Below are 17,247 nucleotides of genomic sequence, written 5' to 3'. Positions count from 1 at the left end.
TGGATCCTGGAGGGCTAGAAAAAGGGAGGCCTACTCATTGTTATGCAGTGGTTCATAGTCTTATGCTTGACCAATGCATTAAATACCATCTCCTTAGCTACTAGAGTTATTACCAGCAAGTCACTAATTTAGTGCCAGATGTTGTGCTTTAAGACCATAGAACTGATTAAGTATAAATTCACTCTGATCTTTATCTTGTCCCTTGGAAATCCCTTACTCTGGTCATGTAGCTGATGGCTTTTTAAGATAAGATTCTTTTTCACTGTATCTAAAACAAAAAATGTGTTTTTTTAAATTTAGTTTTGAAGGTAAAACCCTCAACCTCATTTGCATTAACTATCAATATGTAGATGGTTATCAACAACTACATAGGAAGTACCTATACTGATAAATTCCACTGCTACATAATGGACATCATTCAACCTCTGTCTCGTCATTCATACTTGCGCTTGACTTGATGCAGTTTTCTCCGAAATGGGAGGTGTTGCTGCTGAATTAAAGGCGCAACAACACAGCTGGAATAGCTGACAGAAAAAAGATATGCTGGACAAACCACTTGTCATTTGTGTTGCAGCAAACTCTCTTAACAGGATCTGTGCCACCTGGAAATACTCTCAATTGTTGAAGAGCTCAGGTAGTGGTCATTCTGACATATTAAGGCGGTTGATGATGCGGTAGTGAACACAGTCTTAAGTGCTGGCAGTTGCTTTCTCTAGATTTTATGTGTCAACAGCGCGCATGAATCCAAACGACAGTACTGAATTATAATATGTTGACTACAAAATAGGATGTGATTGCAAGGAGCACATCTGTATGTAGCTACATATGTTTTCAACTCAACAGGAACTTAAATACGAGGATATATTATCTCTTCTCCACAACTGCGAAGTACCTTATGGTGCATCCATTTAGGGTTGGACAGTGCTGAGGAGTGGCAAATTCAACTTGGGAAAGTTGGAAGGCTGGAAAGTGCTTTTTATTTTTTAAATGCTGAATCATAAATTCTGACATTTCAGCTGCACTGTTCTAATAGAGATTATAATCTACTAGGTGTCTAGACCAAAGATGAAATCAGCTAAATTCATCCCATTGACTACCTGAGAGGAGATGTATGATCCAACCACTCTAGTTGCCAAATAATGCAAGTTTTAATTAAAGAATAAAAAAAATAAATTCTGACCGTGTGTTGTGTTTTCAGCCACATCTTTTGCAGAGTTCTAGCTTAGAGTTGTTCAGTTGTCCTAGGGCTGATTAAATAGGATAGCTTGTCTACTTTGCAAATGTGCCGACACCAGATAACAACAATTTTGATGTGCACAACCAACTGAAATAACAACCCACTATCAGTTTATGGCACACAGATAAAATAGGTTTACACGTTTGGAAAGCATGTCATTGGTGCCAACAGTACTTATGTCACTTTTGGCAGGACTCCTTGTTTGAGGGCGACAATGACAACCATAAAGAAAAGGACAATGAAAGAGTCTTTATATCTCATCCTAAACACTTTCCTGTTTTTTTATGTGAACTTCTGCTGAGACGGTGTACAAAGTTGCTGTTAGCAGATCACCAAAGCTCTGATCTTTCCCATCGGTCCAGGATAGTTTTTTAATGGACCTTTCCACAAGTTTTGAGCCAAGATGGGCATATTTTCCAGAGAAAATGACTGCTCACAAAATATTTATCTGAGCATGAATCCCAACTAGTTTGAAGGTTGTGGCTGCACGTAATTGTGAGATGACATTATCTTTTTTCCTTTCATTAAGAAAGATCTACTGTATCCTATCCTATTGTAGCTGTTATTATGGCTGCTACTTTTTTGTTTTTTCACTCAGCTATAAAACTTCCTCATCAAAAAGCGTCCTTGACTGAACCCCAGTCTTTAGATAAGTGGAAAAACTTCCATATTTGCCAGTTGCATTATGAAGAAAATTAATTATGTTTTGCCTTTTTAGATATTATAAATTTGAATGTTTACTGTTGCTGATGTGATGTGAATCTCCTTTGCTGCCTTCACGCACCATACGAATATTGATGTCCCTCATCAGAATCGATCCATCAAAATACACACTTTAATACCACAGAAAAGCCAGCACAAGTGGTTGAAGCGATACACTTTTACGCAGAAGTGCAGTCTAATGGACATCCTCTCTTACTAAAACGCATCTGTCTCGCTTACTTTTCTGTTCCCGGAGACTGTGTATAGTCGATCCATATCTGCTCAGATCGATGCACTTCAGCTTCTAAACATTATCCTTCTCACCCCCGCCCTCATCCATGTATTCCAGCTGTGAGGGGCCGGCAAAAGTCAGCAAATCCCGCCTCCTCACCATCTATTGGGCCGTATGAAGCCAACAGGGGGGTTGCTGCCTTGTGCTTCAGATCTTTGCAGCGGTCTAAGCTCAGCGTGACTCTCTGGCTGCTCGGCGGGGACTCTCTGAATAATATAATCAGAATATTTCCATTACGGAAGTGGAAAGCGTTTAAAGGATTCACTAATGCCTCAGCCGGGAGCGGAGAGTGCAGAGACGGACTGACTCCACGGCATCTCATCTCTGTAGTTAACATTTCTCGAGTGCGTCTTCTCCTCAATCCACCTGCCTGCGCGCGCGTCGGGATAGGAGCCCATGGAGGGATGTCGCGATGCTGTGCACAAGGAGAACTAAAACTTTGGTTTCGACATGCGTGATCCTGAGCGGTATGACCAACATCGTGTGTCTCCTGTACGTCGGCTGGATCACTAACTACGTGGCCAACAGCGGTCCCAAAGTTACGGAGAGCGGCGGCGAGGCGGACAGAAAGTTGGAGGAAGACAGTAAAGGTGAAACACTGAGGATTATCGAGAGGTTGGACCGGCTGGAGAGCGTCGTGAACGAGCACATCCGAGGTCTGTACTGCGTGGTGGTGTTTGGGATAAAAGTCACAAGTCTTAGCGGGTCAAAAACAGCGTTAGATTGTGTGTGATGGAGCAGACGCAGCCTCCAGAAAATATTTATTCATTAACCTTAAAGCTTGCAAAAGGAAAGCACATCCACTTCTGCCCGTTTCTTAAAAGTGTGTTTATGGTGCTTCTCTCAGCCTCTTTTAAATGAGTAGTAGGCATTCTCTGTCATAATGGACAGTTTTTCCTGTCTCACCGTACAAACTGAAAGATGAAACGGTCATGCAGACAACTAACAAGAAACACCTGACCTGACATCTGTTACAGGTTGCTGCACCTGTGCATCATATAAGTCATCTTTTTATTTTACTACACCTACTTTGAAGACTGAGTGAAGTGCACTTTTTACAGAAGTTGGGAAGAAGTACAGAAGAGTTAATGATCCCATCCAGATCTGTTAAAGGGCATGCAGAAAATACAGCCAATTACTCTTCCCTCCTTTCTCACTGAGAAGCCATGAATATGTAAAGAAGTGAAGACACACTGTTTGCTCTGCATTTCTGAAAAGTCCAGTATGTGCACCAAAAGACACGATGTAGCTGCTGTTGATGTCGGTAGGGGGTAAAGCTGAATTGGGAATTTGGCAGTGTTAAGAATGCAGTGACAAATCAAAAAGTTTCTATTAATTAGCTAATTGATATAATCAAAGTATTTACAAGGCAAGAGAAAAAAAAGGTTGTTTCTGTGATATCTAAATTTTTGAAGGTATGAGGGTGTTGCTCTACAGATTAACTTTGATTAAGGAGCTTTTTTGGCTATTGCTTTATAGAGTTTGAACCCATATTCACAGTGATTATTAATAATTTATTAATTCTGCTACATAATGATTTTGAGTGTCTAATTTGAGTGGAGCATCAAATCCATTGACAGTTGGTGTCCTACTTTAATGTACTATTAGTGTTTGCATTTCTGGCCCATTTGCAGCTCTCTCTCTCTGGCTAATTTTCAACCTAAATCCAGAAATCAGATTAGGTCAGAGCTGGACAAGCTTCTGCAGATGCCTTCATGAAGATACCGAAAAGCACTGAGGCAGCTTTGTTTACTACTGCTGAAAGATAATTTTGTTCATTGATAAAATGTTTCATTTATACACAAACCGGAGTGGTATCCCCCCTGGGTCTTCCATGTTTAATTACTCTCCTCAGAGCTGCATATTAGTGAGTCAACACAAATGAAATAGTGTGACAAACTCTTCCTGTATGGTCCACTAACAGGGACACTGCACAATCCTCTAACTGAAGATAGGACAGAGGAGAAATATGCTCTCTTTGGCCCGAATGAAGCTGAATGCTCTGCACCGGGGACATTTTCTAATGCCCCACAGTGCTGTTCCCTGAAAGGAAAAAGGCCATGTTTTATCAAACATCTCAGAGAAAGACTGATGATCCAGGATTCATTTTCCGTCTCACATGAGTTTGCTGGGTACGCACTTCTAATCAAAATGAATCCTGAGTTAAGAATTGTGGCTGAATTAACACTGTCGAAAGGCAAAATGACCATTTCCCATGCAGAGATATCTCACAGGAAATTGGCTTATAGGCAAATAGATCTAACCATTACATTATACATTATTTACAGTGCAGTGAGTTTGTCATTTTGAGCTTAAAAAGATTAACTTCGCATTAAGTTCATGAGCAACAAATCTGAAGGCGTACCCTTTAGAAGATTCTCATGCATCATTGTTATACATTCATTAATAAGGTGAATCTTGTTTCACATGATAACCCAAAATGTTAGACTTCAGGTTCAGGATCGCTTTCAAGGTGCTGGACTGACTTCAACAGGTGATGATTGAGCAGTAAATGTACTTTTAAGGGTTTGTTTTTTTTATAAATCACACAGCAGTAAGAACTTTACTTATGAAATCTCTACTTCTACAGTAAGTAATGATCTAATAGATTTTTTAGTGTTGTGTCAATAGCTGATGCATTTTAATAATTTTTTGTATATTAAAATGTGAATTTAATCCTTCTGGTTGATCTCAGACCACAGAGCAGAGGTGGGTAACTTTTTTAAGGGGGCTATATTAGCTCATTAATAGTAATTAAAGGATAGAAAATTAAGTGAAACATGACCACATAATGCTCATTGCCTCTATCGTACAAAAATCAATTGGAAAATATACGATCAGAGACAGGGTTGCTGTTTTGCAAGTTTGTATGCCAGCATGATTCATGGAGTATTGACATCTTTATAGAAATTTTCTGCCCGGCATTTTAGTTGGAGGACTCTGTCATGGCTTAGTTTTCCTTCATTTTTCCTTCAAGACAAGTTTTAGCTTGTAGTTCATGGTCGAAAGGTGTTTTTTGCATCCTGCACTCTCTAAGTTTCTTAAGTCCAGTCTAAAAGCGGACAGTGCTCTCTGCTTAAAAACAAGTCTTGATTTCATCTGACAACATCTGAGGTTGTATTGAGGTTGTCGATTAGCGGCTTCCTCCCATTTTGCCTATGAGTGGGGTAGAGATTGGTACTAAACAGCTGTTATTGCAACAATTCAACACTGCCCTCTAATAAGTGGGAAAAGATAACTTGAACATGCTGTTCACTCTGGTAAAGATCAAGATGCAAATCTTAGCAGATAAAACTTGTACTTATTCCTGTATTTTCAGATTCACTCCAGCATCAGTGTTTCATAATATGTCACTTTGGACCCTCCTGAGTGCAGCTCCTCTTTGTTCAGAGATGTTGATATGATAAAAGCACCGTCGTCATTAGCACAGAGAATGGCAGACTGATGGCATACTGAAATGTTCAGAAGGGCTAATAGAATCTGCATAGGTTCTGGGGTTACAGCGGGTGAGTAAATTTAGCTTCAGGAGTGCTTGCCACGCTCCTCTTCTGCACTCCACTCAGTCCTTGGAGCCGATGCCAGATTACATTATCATCCAGAGGCTGATGTGTTTATGTGTTTATGCTTTGTTACTGATACAAAAAGACCAGACTGCAGAGTCGGCATGCAGGTTTGAATTAGGATAATGCAATGTTGGGTATGGAGCAGAACAAATATACTTGAATGATGCTACTTTCACTGGCATTGAAATGGAGGCTGACTCACAGGTTTTTCAGCATTTGAATAAGTGTTATATGACCGTATTATTAATACACCCAAGCACTAACTGTCCCTGTAATTCTTATAATACAGTGTTGGTGTGCTGGTTCTCGGCATTTGCTCCTTGTTTTGTCATGGTCTGGGTTCTTCTGAACTGAATGCGTTAAACCATAGATGAAAATAACTCCAAGGTGTTAAGTATAAAAGAAAAATAACATTGAAAAACAAATGAATACATTCTGGTTGTGATTAGAATTGATTTTATAATAGAAACTGTGATTACAGATTTCCCTTTTACAGAATTCTGTTTGGTTCTATGCTGTCAGTCTGCAGAAGGCTGGAGTCAACAGTTGCTGTACCTTCAGCTTTCGGCCAATCAAACATTTAGTCTCTTTCATAGTTCAGTGACTTGCAGCTAGTTACACCCTGCTGGATACAATAAAGCCCTTCTACAATGGCCAACAAACCCACTAGGGCTATAAAGTCCTAGTCGACTGGTCGACTTATTGCTCGATACGGTCTGTTTTTTTTTTACCATGTTAATTGCATACAGTCTAAAGTTAATTTCATCAGGAGGAAAGTACCAAGTACTAATGGGGGTGTTTTCGGAGCACAGTCTGTCTTCAGAGAACACCCCCCTTGTTTTCACTATTTTGGATTAGCCCAACCCGCTGGAGACGGTTGGATTGAACGTCCACGTTATTCAACGTCCAGTGGTTTGCTGAATATTAATTTTTATTTTGAACGTTTCAGTGAGTCCTCCTTTAGCATCCATGTCAAAGACATCGGCAGTGTGGCCGAATTTTACCAAAGTAGAAAAAAAGTCAAATGCAAAGTTTGCGAACAACAGTTTGCATATCACAGCTCGACTAAAACATGGCGTATCATCTAAAAACGGTCATATTTCAATGTTATAAGCTATTAATATCATATTACACATATTTCAATATTTTAGTCTAATAGTCGTTTATTTGTTTTAGAACTACAGGCGCACCTGCCCGCAACAGGCAGCATCCCTCAGATACACCCAGACCACGCTGGATGTTGAGCCTCCTCCATCATCCAAACGTAATGCAGTAATGCTTGATCTGGGATGTTTAACAAAGATAATTTTCCCTGAATTGCCTTTAGTGTTTAATTGTCTTCTAGTGCTGATCTCAGTATATTTTCGGTAATCATGGGCTGTTATATTGCGCAGATGCACGTGATGCGAAACGCTGTCAGAGCCGTCAGAGTCGAGTTCATCAGCATTGATGGGAACACTACATTCTGTGTAGTAGTGAGTCAGATGTTTATTTCCTCCAAAAGATTTTTCCATGTCAGACAGGCTCGGCCATAATAGTTAATTTGTCCTTCCGTGTCATAGAGGCTTTGAATAGAAAACATTTTCTTTTCTGAGTCTTCTCACAGCTTTTATGGAGAGACTCTGGTATGACCAAGCCATGACAGCTCCTTCACATTGAAAGGAGCCAGTTGGGTTTAGATATGGTTGTTCAGCAGTCTGGCAAGTCCCCCTGTATGCCTGCTAGGTGAGGTATTTTGGGCACATTCAACAGGAGAGAAGACCCAGGCGTTGCAGGATGGCTTAGAGAAATGAACTCTATCGGCTAGCTTGGTTACCACACTGGTAACACTGTGGCATAATAGATTTATTGTTGGTGTGGCTTATAGTAGCTAGTTTGCCAGATCTGGTCATTTTGGTGTCTGATTTGATGAAGCTGTGGCTCTAAGGTGACTGGATAGTCACAATAGAAACAGGAACCCCGAGGGCTAAAACTAGTATATGGGATCCAAGTGTTTTTAGGGAATTCTACATTTATTTAGGATGTTTTCTATGAATGTAAGAATTATTGACCAGATAGGGACCACGTTTTGAGTTCATATAGTGACAGAAGTTTTAGTTTTAGGGTGCATTTTCTGTTTTATTAGCTAATCAGAAAGCAGATATATCCTGGCTCTCCTGTATCAGGTGGCTCCTCAGGCTGGTGCCTTGTGGTGCTGCTAACTTTGCTGAGGCAGAGACTCAGTGATTTGGAGGAGATTCAGGTCACATATCAGTTTTCTTAACTCATATGTTTATAGTGGGGCTGCTTAAATGTGAAATACTCATGATTAAGAGAGGGAGAATGATTATTTCTAAAACATTTACTTTCTTTCAGATTTATGTGTCCTTGCACGTGATTCCGTGTTTTTGATCTTCTCTGTTTGTTTCCATCCTGTTAGAAATACGTATTTACTGTTATTTAATATGTCTTATTTTTAGAAGTCTCTTTATGACTCCATGTAAGTTGATCCATGTTGACAGTCTGCTGAGGAAGAGGAGTGTGCACAGCAGAGGGTGGACTTCTGAGGCTCCATGTCAGTTGTGTATCCACCATGTCATCAAAGATTCATGGCAATGTTGTGAGAGCTGTTGTGGATGTCACTCCCTGCCTTTAGAGTCTGTGTAGCGTTGTGTGATGAGTACATTATTTCTAAACATCCTGAAGGAGCTCTAGTTTTAACATGCAACCCCTGCTTGACAGTCATTTCATCATGTTGTGACCCTCTAACATACAGGTGAACAGGGACATTTGTGGAGATAATTCAGTCCCCCTTTGACACCTGCCAGTTGCACTCTATGACACTCGTGGATAATGTGATATAATGTAGTGGAGAGGTAGGCCAAGGAAAGGGACGAATCGACTGATGCACATGAACATCCAAAGCCGCTGCTCATTCTGTCAAGTGAGGGTTGCATGTAATGTCTGGAGTTCCTTCTGTTCCACTAAAGTTAAACCTTCAATGGAATAGAAGAGCCCCTTCCTCCCATCTTTTGCATCTGAGCTCACACCTCTGACATTCAAAGCAAAGGTGTCAGAGAGGGTGTCGGGATTTTGCAGTGATTCCACCTTACGTTTGTCTTTGATCTGTCAGATGCAGGAAGTGTGAAACTCACAAATCCAGAATTGTCACTTTTTTCAGATTAGAGACAGATGCCTTTGTTATACCTCTGCTGTACACTTGCATTGCTCTTATCCCCAGTCAGCAGTATACAGATGATTAAGTTACGCTTCAGGGAGTTCTCCCTGGTCACAGGATGCAGGAGATTTGTAAGGCAGGAACCAAAATTAACTTCTTTTCTCATCTGCACAGAACAGTTTTTCACCCAATGATTTCATGGCCCTGTTGCTCATACTAATGCTCATTAGTGGCAGCCAGGCTTGCGTTTTATGTATGTAATTGTTGTTGCAGCCATGTGGCTTGAATTTAATTAGTTAGCAAAGTTCAGCTATTAGCTTCCACATCAGTTCTTCGTGGACCCTTAATTAGAACTTTAAATATTTTACTATCAGAGCTAGATGACACCAAGAGTTCAACAAGGAGCTACACTTAGATTCTACCTTGTATTGTAACTTGTTTTTGGTTTTCTGGGAAAGTATTTGAGGTGGAAATTGAGTTACTAAATCCACGTTAGCAAACATCAAACTTGACTGAAAGACACAAGATGAAAAAACATCATATTCTTACTCTGCGCCTTTGCATATGTCTGGTGCACCTAAACCTGTAATCAGTTGCATCTTTTGGCTGATCAAAATTTCAGTTTTACTACTTGTGCATCAACTCACTGTTAAACCTTAAAAAAAAGGGGAAAAAAACAATTATAATTGACCTTGGTATTCTGTAAGTGCTTCATAGTGGAATTTTGTGATTTAAAAAAAAAAAGTCTATATTAATATAGACTTTTTAGCTCCGCTCTTTCACATATTTCTGAGCTTCTTTTGTCATGCGGCTAAATCAGCCCGTTAGAACTATGTGCCAGCTTTAGGTCCTGATTTTTTTTTTAACCACAGCGTCGTCTGACAGAATCATTCAGGTAACTTAAAGACAACATCAGTGCTGTGAATTCAGCTATACTGAAATGTACAATCATCTCTCACAGAGAAAGCTAAAAGCAGAAAGTTTGAACTTTTTCTTACACAGGCCACAGCTTTGCAACAGTACTGTGATTCCCCTCCCATGCATCTCCACTCGGACACTGTCTTCCAGAGAAATGGCCCAGTTGAACTGCAACCGTAGCTTGACTCAACTGGTTTTATTAACTAACAATGGCAACAAAACGATTTACCAAAACATTCTGACATCAGGAATCCTTGTAATATGTATCATTACAAATTTTCAGGACATTTATGCTGCTGAAAAACATTTCACTGACATTTTGAGTCAATTATGAGCATCCTTGTGCAGTCAAGTACAGATCGACAGAACAAATGTCCGTGTTGTTACTTCAGTTATGCATTCAAACAAAAAAAATCAATATATCAGGTTGTGGTCCAGATTTCAATGTTGTCAATAGTTTAACGTTAAAGTTTAACGTTCTCTGAGCTATGAAGAAAAAATGTCTTTTCAAGTGAAGGTGAAGGTCGTCCAGTCAGTCAACAGGCTGCAAAATCCCTCATTAGCAAGGTCAATTAGTCTTAATTTCTCAGTTAATTTTATAATGGGAAGTGTTGGCTTCAAGTCTCTGGCAGTTACTCGAGTTAATTTTTAAATAATTGTCAGTTTTTCTGAAAAATAAGAGAAAGTTTTGGAAATATAGTGGTTTGGGTTCAAATGCAGCCTTAAATAACTTAAATCGTGTTAAAAAGCCTTTTATAGCATGAAGCCGTAAAAACAGACCAGAATTCACCAGCTGTCACCATTTAAGGATTTAAATATCTAAAATGTTCTTCACCCAAGCTTTTAAGTGCAATTTTGATTAGTTTGAATTCCAGTCTGATATCTAAAACTACATTTTTAGTCATAATATTTTGGACTTTAATATCTTTTGTCAGAGTTTAAATAGAGATATGACTTCAAATTAGTGTTGGCATGCAACTCAGTGGGTCATTGTTACACTGCAAATGTAATCTTCATTTCAAATTTTGCAACTGTAAATGGTTTCATGCTGCATGTGAATGTGAATGTATAACAGGATGTTGGGCTGTGAGCACCAACCTCTACACTGATTCTTGGCTGTCCAAACATGCAAAATTGGTGGTAATAGATGGCAGTCTGAGGTGAAAGTCAGGCAGCTTTCCACAGTGTGACTGCTGTCTAGAATCCAGCCATTCAGACATGAAATTACAGTGGGTGACAAGATGAGTCATTTTCAAGCTATTTTTGAGTCAAAAGTAGGTAGAAAATGATCTTCAGAATGTATCATTATCACTCTTCATGCTCTATTTGGTCAGTTATTTCGGATGTTGACAGAAAATCGTCAGTAAGTTTTGAAATTCATCTTTTCTGCCATCCTTCTGTCTTCCTCTTCTGTCTCGGGCTGCCAAGCATCACATGAGCATTGTGTGTTTTCATAAATGTGCTGTTATGTTGAATAAAGATACATTACTGTTGCAGACACCCCTGACTGAGTGACAGTAAGCCAACAGCTTAGCAGCTTGATAAACTGGATGATGACTGTTACACATTTTAAATCACATAGGGAAGCTGGTCGGACAAGACAAGCTATTTGAAAATGTCAGCTTGGACTCTGGGAACTACTGAATGATGTTTTATGTTATTTTCCTACTTTGTTGGCAGGGTAAGATGGACAGAGTTTAGCTGCAGCTCATTACATCACGGCTTCCCAAATCAACCATCCGATTTTTTTCTAATCTCCTGCAAATTTCAATTGATGTATTTTATGTCAGCAGCCCACACTGATTGCCAGCTTCAACCACCAACTAATTACTATTAGTGGTCCAACTATGGTCCTTTATTGCCTCAACCATCAGTGATCTGAGGTGTTAAATCGATAGAGCTTTACTGTCTGGCACTCAGAGCACATCATGGCTCAGTTTTTCATGTGACTCAGTGTGTACTAAGTATGGTGGTAAACTGTGACAATGGGAACAAGCAAAAGATGTAACACATAGTGTTCTGGCTCTTAAATCTATAGTCAGACACAGTTAAGTATTTCTTACACTTGCTTGAAATTTCAGGCCAAGCTTTTAGCAGTCCTGCAAAAATTGGATTTGTTGCAGTGTCACAAATCTGAAAAACAGGTGTGCATAATTTAGATCAGCACGTCATACTGGATCATGTAAAGTTCTCACCATAACTCCCCTGAGATGGACATCAGGCTGAGTGGGAGAGGAAATCAAAGATCCTCTACATGAATAAGATGCATGACGGATCAAGCCACTCATCGCATTAGTATCACCAACATCAGTCAGGAGGCCTACATGAAAGATTATGTTTATGCTCATAACCGTTCATAACTGTTCAGTGCATGCGGCCTGTCTGAGAAAACATCAGCATGGAGTCTCTGCTGATCTAAAACCAGATCAGAAAGTAACTCTACCCTGAAGAGGGCTGGTTGTGCAGCTTAGTATGGGTTGTGACCAGCTCCTCTTTTGGACTTTTCTCGAGAAGTGTGCCCTGGATGTTTCTGTTCCCCTCATGCAGAAGCACCTTCACTGTGTTAGTTTGATTCTCAGAACCCTCTGGATGCTTTTCTTTGTCAGAGATGAACTGTGTTGACTTTGAGGAAGTTAGTTTTCCATGCACAGGCCTCCCGTCAGTTTGCACCATGTTCAACAGAAACTGATTAGTGTGAAAGTGAGGACGACGTCACGGTCTGATGCCTGCTCCACACAGGTTTTCTATAAAGCATGGCTTATTCTGTGTAATTTAGCCTTTTATCCACACATGAATGCAGTTCAGGTATACAGAGTGTAACCAAAACAGGCGCAGGAATTAAACGATGATGTACAGAAATAACAGGACTCATGAGCACATACGGGGTTAGCAGAAGTCTTCTGAGAATAATTGTAATGTTACTTTTCTGCAAGTCCATTGTCCGCTGTGCATTCTATCAGCAGGCTCTCTATAATATTGATTTTGTCTCTGTTTGTCTTCCTTCATTTGAGGCTTGGCTGATGCTTTTTACACATATCACCCTTTTGCACTGTCCTTAGCAGATTAAAACATAAACTTCTAACATTTATTTCTACAACTTTTCAGAAACGTTCAGTTGAATTATGCATTACGGTTGGATGGAAGCCCAGCTACTGACAAAAACATCCCATTCGCTGCCTGATGGGGTCAGATCAGTCACTCTGTGTCCTTCCATGACACATTATACCCCTATTGTGTGTTTCCCTCAACTGCACAACCGGCTCTCTGGTTCCTGTCTGCGTCAGATCACATGTGACCAGAGGATGCGAATGGTCATGTGATATGCATTTCCAGGAATGTCATTAGGGACAGAGACTATTTCTGAGGTGCTGCCAAATCGCTGATCTACAGGAAGATCCTAGACTAGAAGCAGTTAACATGTAGACATGAGAGATAACAAGAAAATGTGCAAGAAACTAAGACAATGTTGTAACAAAACAGGTGATTTATAAGCATTTATTTCACTTAAAACAGTTGAAACTACATCCTTTGGTTTTATTATGTATTCATTGTTTTAAAAAGGTCCAGCTTTCCCCCCTCTGACTATTTTCTTTTCTTTTGTTTGCAACAAACAACAGAACAATAATTTGTGCTTAAAAGTTTTGATCTGGGATCAGAACCCTATTAGTGAAAGCCACACTGTCAGCCTCTTGGAATTTTATCTCTGCTGATGCATTTTTTTTCGTGCAGAAAGGCTTTGTGGATGCAGATGACACAGCACCAATATTTTATTGGTCTCCAGAAACTTGTCCTAAGTCTGGTTTGCGGCGTGTGCTTTCAGTTCACAATGTGTTAAAGCCCATTTTCAGGCAGCAGAAGGCAAAGGCAGATATTCTGAAACTGAAGAAGTTCATTTGTCTGCTCTGGCTCTACTGCACACCTGCAAGTTAACCGTCACCAGATTGTGTCAAGAGCTGTCAAAATCCATATTCATCCTTCTTGGTTGGTTGATCCCACCTGCTCGGTATGTTAGAAAAAAAGCTTTGTGCTTGCCATTCTGTCACCAATTAAAGTTATTTTTGATTCATAGTGTCTGTGTGGTAATGTAAAACTGTGAAATGGAAATTGCTAATTATTTTTATACAGATTGAATTGAACTCTGGTTTAAAACTCAATTTGAGCTTGAGTATATCCACTTTACATATTAAACAAAGGCTCTGAAATCCAAAGCGCTATAGTTTTAATCACTACAGCCATTTGGCTCTTGGAATTGGGAGATTTTGCTAGATGTGGTATGAAATATCTGGATTTTACCTGGACTTGTTGCTTGTATTGAATTTTTTTTCTTTTATTCCTTCCAGAAAAAAATCCTTTGTGAATTTCCCAGTCAAATTTGATGGAAAAAAACTTTAAGGGCTGTAACAGTGGGGTCCAAATTATTTCTGTCAAAGCCTTTAAACATGTTCTAAAAATTGGCCATGAAAAAATTTATAAATTTTGGTGCTTTTTAGTGGAAATAAATAGAAAAACAAACAGGTGAACATGCTGACATTTATGAGCTTATTTAACATTACTCAAAGGCTGATACAAGCTTTTTGTGTGGACTATCACTCATCTAAAACTTGACAAACATAAAAGTGGTGCTAATGGCAGTAGCATCGAGTTGTTTGAAAAATTAATATGACAGAAATCTCTCCAGTAAAGAATTCACACAGACAACAAGATGGGATTTTAAGAAGCCGTTTTGATCAGAATAGTGTGAAGTTTACAGATTTATTGGAGGAAAGTACGCTTACAATCTCATCCAATAAATGATGTCAAAGTAATCGATATACTGTGCTTTTCTTCCTCAATATGAAGCCACCGAAGCCACATATTTAAGGAGAGTGTCCATTATTGTGTTTAAATGCATAATGAAGTCTGACTTAGACACGGGCTGGGTCATGAATCACGTTAAACTTCATTTGAATGAACATCCCTTCAGTCCTGCTTTTTTAAAAACAGCTTCCATATTAGACACAAGGTGCAGGTACTTTGGTTAGAAATGCAAAGCAGGCTCCTGCTCTCTTTGATGGTCCTGTGAGGGCTGTCGACACACTGCTTCATTAAAGAAGAGGACTGTGCTTACGGCGGTCAATATCCACCCTGTCAATTTACACACACGAGCACGCAGACACACACACACACGCCCACTGGAGATGCATAATGGACTTAACCCTCACCACGGAGACTGCAGTAATTTGTGAGTTGGTTCTGACTTACATGTGTACACAGACACGCCGACCTTTTCAAAACCCAAATGCATTAAAGGGTAAGGTTCTAATTCAGCCACTTGTGCATACACTTGTCTTATTCCATCAGAAGAAAAAACGTGTGTGTGTGTGTGTGTGTGTATGTGTTCTTTTTTGACTCAATGTTTAACACTCAAGTTCTTTAGTCTATGTTTGTCATGTCATAATTTGCAGTAGTGACTTGCTCACAGCGGCAAGCTGCACGATAGCTTGTTCGTGTATCCACCCGGTGTGTCCAACATGGAATCTAACACTTAGTGAAGTTGCCACTGTCATTCACTGTCAGCTAAATCCCACAGTGCATTACCCTGAGGCTGCATTATGACACCACAGGGAAGCTTTCCTCCCTGCTGCCCCTCAGCTAAATTCAGTCGGTGAGGCTCTGGGAGGACTATTGGAGTCTGTAAGGCTCATAAAGTTGTCATCTGGGGGATGCAGGAAATGTCAGACAAGTTCACTGTCAGGTCTCTCCCTATAGCAATGTCAAGTAATGAGCATAGTGTAGATTTACCTTGTCTGAAATACAATACTATTACTTTTTGTACATACATAGAGGTTCATAACTTACATTCATTTGGCTTTTCCCTTCGCTCTCCTTTATTTTCTGTCATTTATTTAATTATAATTTGCTAAATTCAGAAAGCATCATTCTTCATCTTCAGTTCACCTGTGAAATGTGTTTTCCATGGAAATCTACAGAAACCAATAATTGAAAAATGAGTTGTCAACAACCCTTGTAGGTATGTTTTCACCCTTCTCTCCTCAGCTCGAGCAGATATGATGTTCACCTCCATGCTACACTCTTTTGTTCTTGCACGTTTTCTCTGCCAGTATATAATTATAAATTGGATTTTCACACAGTGTGTTGGCTCACTGACTTTTTAACTAAAAGGTCTCAGAGAATCTGAGTTAACAAGAGTGTGTGCAGTTACTGTTCATCTTTCCCTGGATCCCCTCGGGGCTGTGTTCTGTCCCCTATCTTATTCATTCTTTACTCTAATGAATGTCAGCGGGACCACACATCACGATTCATCCTCAAGTACGCAGATGATTCTGTTACTGTGAGCCCTCTGTGGGGCTCTGAACATCATGATCATGGCCATATACTTGATGAATTAGTTAATTGATGTGCCCAGTCTCCCCTCCAGATTAATGTGGCCATGACCAAAGAGGTGTTTATTGATTTTTCTGAGGAAGCTCTGCCCTCCGGTACCCTGTGTGATTAAAGGGGCACCAGTTGCAGAAGTGCAGCAAGATAAATAACTGTGCTGTCCTGAATGATACGCTGAATTGTAGATGGCTTGTTCGAAATCATTAATCAGCATTTGCACTTTTTGAAAATGTTTTACTTTTACTTTTACTTTTATTTGGTGGGCTGGACGTCCCAGTCTAAAAGAGAGACAGAATAATGGAAATGATTTTTGGGCTAACTTGGGATATGCTCGATAATCTTTAACAGTTCTATGAAGAGAAACTCATCTACAAGGCTTAGACCATTGTTCCTCATCCTCCTCATCCCTTGCATGCTGAGTTTCAGCTGCTCCCTTCATGATGAATGTGTCATCTCCCCAGACGCAGCATCAATAGGTTTATTGGCATTTGTTCCATCTGCTACTGTTGCTCTTAACAAGCACATGCATTTTTTGACCAGTTTAACAGCTTGTTAACGTTAGCTTTACTGTATATTGTATGTATTGTATTGTCTTGTATATTCGTACTTGAATCTTTAAACCAAAATGCCCTTCATTAAAACTTTAAAAGGCCTTAAACACCAGTACAATGCTATCCTTACATGGCAAAGAGTTGTTCACTGCTGCATCAATATTTTGAAACTCAAATTTTAACTTTAGTTTTTAGCTTTTAACTATTTTTTTGTTTCGATCGTAGAGGAAACGCTGCTCTTCTCTCCGTCACCTTTCATTTTGAAGTCTGAGTAAAGAAGAAATAATTCCATGTTGTGTGTTTGTCACATGACAAGCACATGTGTTATTAACTCAGCCAAACATGGATGCTTAAAACAGTCACCAAGTAAATAAAATCATGAGGAAAAAAGTTGTTCTCTCTGCTAAGAGATGAAAATAATCAAATTAACGGAACCAAAGAGGGCT

The 17,247-nt window shown here is 39.6% G+C and overlaps 1 protein-coding gene across 1 annotated transcript in view; it reads left to right on the top strand.

Annotated features, from left to right (window-relative positions):
- Positions 1 to 2,407: 2,407 nt before the first annotated feature.
- The window catches only part of galnt18a (UDP-N-acetyl-alpha-D-galactosamine:polypeptide N-acetylgalactosaminyltransferase 18a), a 142,382-nt gene continuing 127,542 nt past the window's right edge, over positions 2,408 to 17,247 (top strand). The window contains exon 1 of the mRNA XM_072386634.1: positions 2,408 to 2,887. Within this exon, the coding sequence (XP_072242735.1) occupies positions 2,644 to 2,887 (244 nt within the window). The 5' untranslated portion in view covers positions 2,408 to 2,643. The remainder of the gene's footprint in view (positions 2,888 to 17,247) is intronic.

This window comes from Leuresthes tenuis, unplaced genomic scaffold (assembly GCF_036924035.1).
Source record: "Leuresthes tenuis unplaced genomic scaffold, fLeuTen1.0.hap1 SCAF_5, whole genome shotgun sequence".
Classification (NCBI taxonomy): Eukaryota; Metazoa; Chordata; class Actinopteri; order Atheriniformes; family Atherinopsidae; genus Leuresthes; species Leuresthes tenuis.
The sequence above is the reverse complement of the archived record's forward strand: the minus strand, read 5'-3'. Positions and strand labels throughout refer to the sequence as shown.